General features: G+C 38.3%; 1 protein-coding gene across 1 annotated transcript; it reads left to right on the forward strand.

Annotated features, from left to right (window-relative positions):
• Positions 1-1,363: 1,363 nt before the first annotated feature.
• LOC110929197 lies at positions 1,364-2,390 on the forward strand. Its single transcript, XM_022172324.2, has 2 exons — positions 1,364-2,047; positions 2,139-2,390. The coding sequence occupies exons 1-2, from the start codon at positions 1,795-1,797 to the stop codon at positions 2,255-2,257; spliced, it is 372 nt and encodes a 123-aa protein (XP_022028016.1). The 5' UTR covers positions 1,364-1,794; the 3' UTR covers positions 2,258-2,390.
• The last annotated feature ends 5,278 nt before the right edge of the window (positions 2,391-7,668 follow it).

Genomic DNA, 7,668 nt, shown 5'->3' on the forward strand with positions numbered 1-7,668 from the left:
TTTATACTTACACTTATATGTATGCTTTTACTTTCCTTCATGCACATGATTCATACATTCATACCCGTACGCGAGCGGAATCCGAGGGATTCGCTTACGTGGGTCCCATACATGCTTATATAGTACATTCATACCCGTACGCGAGCGAAATCTGAGGGATTCGCTTACGTGGGTCCCATACATGCTTAAACATAAACATGCTTACATACGACATCCATATACGTACTCGTTCTTATTTTCAAAATTTGTGTATACCCTACTTCATACGCAACTAGTACAAGCTATGTGGATCATGCGACGATCAGTATAATCGCGGGTGCACACGGGATTATAGTGATAGGCGCATGAGAATCATGGAGTGTACTACTGTGTATGGTAAGACACAGAACGTAACATGACCCCGAATACGTGACCAACAAAACATGGTTAAAACATGGCGGATACGCCACTGGTACTTCCGATATATAAGTATTTTCACTATGTTGCCAAGTTTTCGTAAAACATGCCATGAGAAATTCAGTGTTTTACAGACCTTTTAGACCTGATACAAAACTTTAATAACTCACAAACTCATTGCTAAGCGAGTGATATCCGATTATCCACGACGAGACATCATCCCTAACGCAACGTTTTTCGTTCGTCCAATACACTTACCCTTCTCATACTTTCATTCGTCTATTGGATCAATCATTCCCTCTCCTACCTCCATTATTCCCCGTTATCCATTGTCCTCCATACAAACCTCGTTACGAACAAATCTGTTTACTCGTGCGAAGTCTAAAAGTACTTTCTTGGTTAAAACTATCCTTCTATTCTTTATTCTTGTGAAAACATACTAGTAGACCATTATTACTTTTTTTAAAAGTACCAAACCTTCTCGTCCCTTCCAATAAACAATTTTCTTAAGCAAACATTATGATCAAGTCTCATATATTCCCTCTTTTGAATCTTTAGATGTCATCTTTCAAAAGCCTTCCTCTTAGATTTCGAGGACGAAATCTCCTAAAGTAGGGGAGACTGTAACATCTGTCCAATAAGGATTCCCAAAACCCGACTCGTTTTAAAATTCGGATCCTAACCTCGAAATTCGAAAGCTTCGTGAAACAAACAACCATTGAACAATAGTTGTTCGTAATTTACTTCATTATAGAAATGATTACTTATTAGTTAATTAATTAAATTAACTAAATTTGCAAATTAAAAAGCTACATTCTTTTCATCTTTAATTTAGTTAGTCTCGTTAAGTTTCAAGTTAGTGTAGATAATACAAGTTAACCTAGTTAGTTTTGTTATTAAAATAATATTTTTTTTATAACATAATTTAACCTAACTATTTAAACCTCTCAAACCCTATCTCCTTCATTTCAAAACCCTAGCCCCCTTATCACTCCCCCTCCTTTGAATCTCTACATAAACTCAACGAACACAAAGAAGAATCACATCACAACATCATCTCTCAAAACCTCTCTCCCTCTCTCGTGCAAACACCGACGACCGGCGTTTTTCCGGCCGTCCTCTCCGGCATCGGTTCCGGCCGACCACGCACAGGTCCTTCTCGATCCCCTCCGGCCACGCACAACCTGTTTCACTCTCCCTCTTGATCCTCTTTGACTAACACACCGGCCGACACCCGGCCGTTCGTTTTTCCGACTAAGGGTTCTCCGACGAGATACCCAATCTGTTCTTTTTAAACCACCACATCAAACCACCCTTTCCCCTCCAATAACCGGCCGACCACCATCATATGGTAGTGGCACACGGTGGCAGTTGCATGAGAGAGAGATCAGAGACGCGATGAGAGAAGAGGCGACGCCATTCGCGGCGGCGGCGGCGACAGCGGGGTCTCGACAGTCCGGCAACGACTCCAGCTTGGCTCCAACAGTTCAGGTCTTGAGTTTGGGCTCTAGTTTGGATTGTTTGGCTCTGGCTCTGGTTCGGGTTTCGCAACACAGTCTCGGTTCAGATTCGGTTCGATTGGTTCAGATTCGGTTCAGTCAGTTCAGATTCGGATCGATTGGTTCAGATCTGGTTCAGTCGAGTTTAATCGGTAATCCCTCACTTCTGTTCTTTTTGGTTGGTGTCTATTATTTTCTTTAAGTCTGATGAAGGATGATTTGATTCTTATTTCGTTTCGGCAGGTTCGGTTCATGTTACAGTCGGGTTCCCGTCGAAGGGTCACTATCGGGTCAAACCTGGTCAAAGCTGGTCAGCCGAGGCCCCGGTGCAGTCTGGTTACGGGTTCAGGTCATCGGGTTAAAACGATACTTAGTATTTTCACGACACAAATATTTCAATTATATTATATTGTATTTAAATTTTGTTATCGCAAAACCAAACTTTATATAATTTGTAAATTTAGATGGAAAATATATAGAAAATTATATTGTGTAGCTTGTTGTTGAATTTTGACAAATAGATCGACAACTTGTGTTGTCGGGATCGTCCAAAAACAGGGGAAACTCTGCCCGTTTTTCGTAAAATTCCGTAAAATGAAACACGATAGTTTTATAAATCGAAATCTAGCAAATTCTATCAATTTTTATAAAATAGCTATAAAAGTATAATTATTTTTGACAACATTTCAACAATACTCTTAATAGAATTAATTTAGAAATATTGCTTAAACTATATAAAACTTATATGAATATATACATATTTATATCAACTGATTATACTCTAAAACTCCAATTCTAATCCTCTGTCATTGTTCCGTTTACTTGTGCACCTTCGTTTGCCCATATAGGGTGACCTCGGTGTTCCATCCTCCAAATCTCTTACACTCGTCAACAATTGGATAATCGGGAGACTTAGAAATTTTGTGAGTATACTTGAACCCCTTTTTCGTTTACCACTTTTTGGGATGTAACATGTTATTTATAAACTTACACACAAACTTTATTCATATTGCACAAACATTCCTCATACACGCATGCTTATTTGATTACTTGATACTTTAAACTTGGGTTTATGACATCTTGTGTTAGACTTATCATTAACTTCGTACGAGCCTATCCGTGACATATATAGCGCTGTAGAATTAACGCACCCCCCGTAGACTTGTGGTTATGTCATGAGCATATTGCGTTTCATCATTGGTTTGATAAGTTAGACACATGCCGAATTTATTGTTTATCTTGTATCAAGGGCTTGCCACATGGAATTGTTTGAAAACTTATCTTTTTATGCTACGTATGAAAACTTGTATACTCGCTTTTGCTTTTGCATTTAAACATGTTCCAGGTTGAGGATGATGACGATTTGAAATTGAAGTAGTGATGATGCTTAGATACACACATAGACATCTTAAGCTTTATTTCGTTGTATCAGTTTGTACTTGTTGTATTTTTGTATTGAACGTATCGTGTACGAAGTTGTTATATTTGATTTTAAACTTTGTAATTGACTTGTAGAAATGAAATGAAATCCATTATTTAATTATTGTCACAACTAGTGTTATGAAGTCTCTTACAATCTTGAACTAGTCCCACTCCGATGATTTCGCCATTGGTTAGGGTGTGACAACAGTGGCTGGAAGTCATAGTTATGCGTGATTATTATCGCGCAGCGCGAAACTCTAACATCCAAACTCCATTTTGGACAAATGATATATACACATGACCGTGATGCGACGAACTTTGATCTCATGCCATTGACGTTGCCGGCCGTTGGTGGAGCTGCTGTCGGTGATCAGAATAATTGTTAGAATTCTTCGGTTATATGCCTAATTCTTTGTTTTTCGCCTAATACTTCGCCTAAGCATTACCAAGCTCCTGTTCTTCTGATCCACAACCGAAATAGCGAGACGCTAATAACCATATCACGATCCCCACTGATCACAAGGCTACCCTCATTACCCTGTTATGTGGCTAATCACTAGTCTAACTTGATTTACACCTTAGCGTATCCGCCGCCGAAAACAGATTTCCCCAAATGGTTCAATGGTCTTCGGGACATTGGATGACGGAGAAACAAATTAGTGAACCTATAGATGAAACGCGATAATTGAAACCTATACCTTACCCCCCTGTATATTGCAAGAGTCGTTATTCCATGAGAGTCTTCTTTTACACGAATCTTTTCACTAGCCATTGCACTGGCCGATCCTTACCGTTTAATGCGATCTAATTACTATTATCAACTTAGACTAATCTATCATTCCTTTACCACGGTGACACTACGCCTTCGTTTTGGTTTTTCATGCAGAAGCCCTAATGAGATTTCGTTCTAGTGCATAACGTCTATGCAAAAGTATTATTTGATTCTGGTGCAAACCAAAGTTTCATTAATACTGCATTCTGTCAAGCTCTTAACTTACCTCTAAATACCCTTAGGCAGATCTTTACTGTTGAAACGGCAGATGGAAATTCTGTCAACATAGACAAGGTTTTGCAAGAAGTAAAGATAGAATTATTAGGCCATAAGTTTTCTGCAAACCTGTTACCTATGAATTTAGCCGGATTCGATGTAGTGTTAGGAATGGATTGGTTAATAGCCAACCATGCTCAAATCCTGTGTGATAAGAATTCCGTAGAAATCCGTACCCCCACAGGAGAAGTAATTCTAATTACAGGAGATAGACCTCGAAAGCCACTAAAATTCATTTCAGTAATGAAATTGGCTAGTTATTCAAGGAAACAAGAAATGGTGTATATGATTTCTGTAATCATTAACACTAAAAGTAAGGAACTCCAGGACATCCCTATAGTTTCAGAATACCCAGATGTTTTTCCAGAAGAATTACCTGGGTTACCACCTGATAGGGAAGTAGAGTTTAGAATTCATTTAATTCCAGGTACTACACCAATAGCTAAGACACCTTATCGATTAGCACCTACTGAGATGCTAGAATTGAAAAAGCAATTAGATGAATTATTAAGCAAAGGATTCATACAACCTAGTTCATCCCCTTGGGGTGCACCAGTGTTGTTTGTGAAAAAGAAAGATGGATCAATGAGAATGTGTATCGATTATAGGGAATTGAATAAAGTCACAATTAAGAACCGATACCCATTACCTAGGATTGATGATCTTTTTGATCAATTGCAAGGAGCTAGGTATTTCTCTAAGATAGACTTAAGATCTGGATATCACCAGCTGAAAGTGCAAGAGGAGGACATACCTAAAACTGCTTTCAGAACTAGGTATGGTCATTATGAGTTTACAGTCATGCCCTTTGGATTAACAAATGCTCCAGCTGCATTTATGGACATGATGAATAGGATCTGTAAACCCTACTTGGATAAATTTGTAATCGTGTTCATTGACGATATACTCATTTATTCCAAAAGTCAGGAGGAACATTGTAAGCACTTACATGCACTCTTAACTTTGTTAAGAAAGGAAAAGCTTTATGCCAAATTCTCAAAGTGTGAATTCTGGCTACAAGAAGTGCAATTTTTAGGTCATATGGTGAATCATGAAGGAATTCACGTATATCCTGCTAAAATAGAAGCAATCACGAATTGGAAAGCTCCACGAACGGCTATGGAAGTTAGAAGTTTTCTAGGCTTAGCTGGATATTATAGACGATTTATTAAAGATTTCTCTAAGATAGCTGTACCTTTAACTAAGCTAACCTGTAAAACCGTTAAGTTTGAATGGGGATCTAGACAAGAGGAAGCTTTTAGGATTCTAAAGCACAAATTGACAAATGCTCCAATTTTAGCTTTACCCGAAGGAACTGACGATTTTGAAGTATACTGTGATGCTTCAAAATTAGGATATGGATGTGTGTTGATGCAACGCAAAAAGGTAATTGCGTATGCCTCTAGGCAATTGAAAAAGCACGAAGAAAATTATACAACTCATGACCTATAGTTAGGAGCCATAATTTTCGCCCTTAAGATTTGGAGACATTATCTGTATGGAAGTAAGTTTACTATCTATACGGACCATAAAAGTTTAAGGTATATATTTTGGCAAAAAGAGTTAAATATGAGGCAAAGAAGGTGGATGGAAATCCTAAGTGATTACGACTGTGATATTCAATATCACGAAGGAAAGGCAAACGTAGTCACAGACGCCTTAAGTCGTAAGTATCATGAAAAGCTAAAGCGAGTCCGTGCTCTTAGGTTAAATCTACAATTAGATTTAATGGAACAATTGAAGAAAATTCAGGGAACGGCAATCAAGGACGATGCCGAAGGAATGAAAGGTTACCTAAAGGAATTAGAACAAGGAAAAGATGGAATTTGGAGATTCCACAAGAAACGAATTTGGGTACCTAAGCAAGGAAAATTAAGAAATAAGATTTTAGAAGAATCTCATAAATCTAGGTATACTGCACATCCAGGAAATAATAAGATGTACCAAGATTTAAGAAATAATTTTTGGTGGATAGGAATAAAAAAGGATATAGCCGAATACGTATCTAAGTGTTTAACCTGTTCACAAGTTAAAGCCGAACATCAGAAACCTTCAGGACTACTACAACAGTTAGAAATGCCTGTATGGAAATGGGAACTCATAACAATGGATTTTGTTACTAAGTTACCCAAAACCAGAAAAGGTAATGATGCTATTTGGGTAATTGTGGATCGATTAACCAAATCAGCTCATTTTCTACCAATGAAGGAAACCTTTAGCATGGAAAGGTTAGCCAAGTTGTATGTAGATGAAGTAGTATCCTTACATGGAGTCCCACTCTCCATTGTATCGGATAGAGATAGTCGTTTTACTTCCCGTTTCTGGACAAGTTTCTAAGAAGCAATGGGAACTCGACTTAATTTGAGTACTGCATATCATCCTCAAACGGACGGACAAAGTGAAAGGACGATACAAACCCTGGAAGACATGCTCCGAGCATGTGTAATTGACTTTGGTGGTAATTGGGATAGCCATTTACCATTAATTGAATTTTCCTATAACAATAGTTATCATTCGAGCATCGAAGCTGCTCCATTCGAAGCACTGTGGACGCAAGTGCAGAACTCCCGTTTGTTGGGCAGAGATAGGAGAAAGTCAGTTATCAGGTCCAGAGATTGTACAAGAGACTACAGACAAAATAACTCAAATCAAGGAAAGATTGAAGACAGCTAGAGATCGTCAGAAGAGCTATGCAGACAATCGCCGTAAGCCATTAGAATTTCAGGTAGGAGACAAAGTACTTTTGAAAGTTTCTCCTTGGAAAGGAGTAGTACGATTCGGTAAGAAAGGAAAACTGAGTCCCAGATATGTTGGACCATTCACAGTGATCCAACGAATAGGACCAGTAGCTTATCGTTTACAACTACCAGAAGAGTTAGCTGGAGTACATGATGTATTTCATGTATCCAATCTCAAGAAATGTCTATCAGACGAATCCCTGGTAGTACCTCTTCAAGATATAGAGGTGAATGAAAAGCTGAAATTCGTAGAGAAACCCTTACAAATAGAAGACCGGAAAATCAAGTTTCTCAAACACAAACGACTAGTGCTAGTAAAAGTCAAATGGGAATCCAAGAGAGGACCAGAATATACTTGGGAACTGGAATCAGAAATGCAGCGAAAGTACCCTCATCTATTTCAGTAAATCTCGAGGACGAGATTTTTCTTAAGGTGGGGAGGATGTAAGAACTGTCACTAAAATCCATAATTAGGACAATAATTAGTCAATAAGAAAACCCTAATTGGGACACCCAAGTAATTCTACACTAACCCTAAAATTTTCAGAATGATCGGAATTAGGAT

This window comes from Helianthus annuus, chromosome 3 (assembly GCF_002127325.2).
Source record: "Helianthus annuus cultivar XRQ/B chromosome 3, HanXRQr2.0-SUNRISE, whole genome shotgun sequence".
NCBI classification, from domain to species: domain Eukaryota; kingdom Viridiplantae; phylum Streptophyta; class Magnoliopsida; order Asterales; family Asteraceae; genus Helianthus; species Helianthus annuus.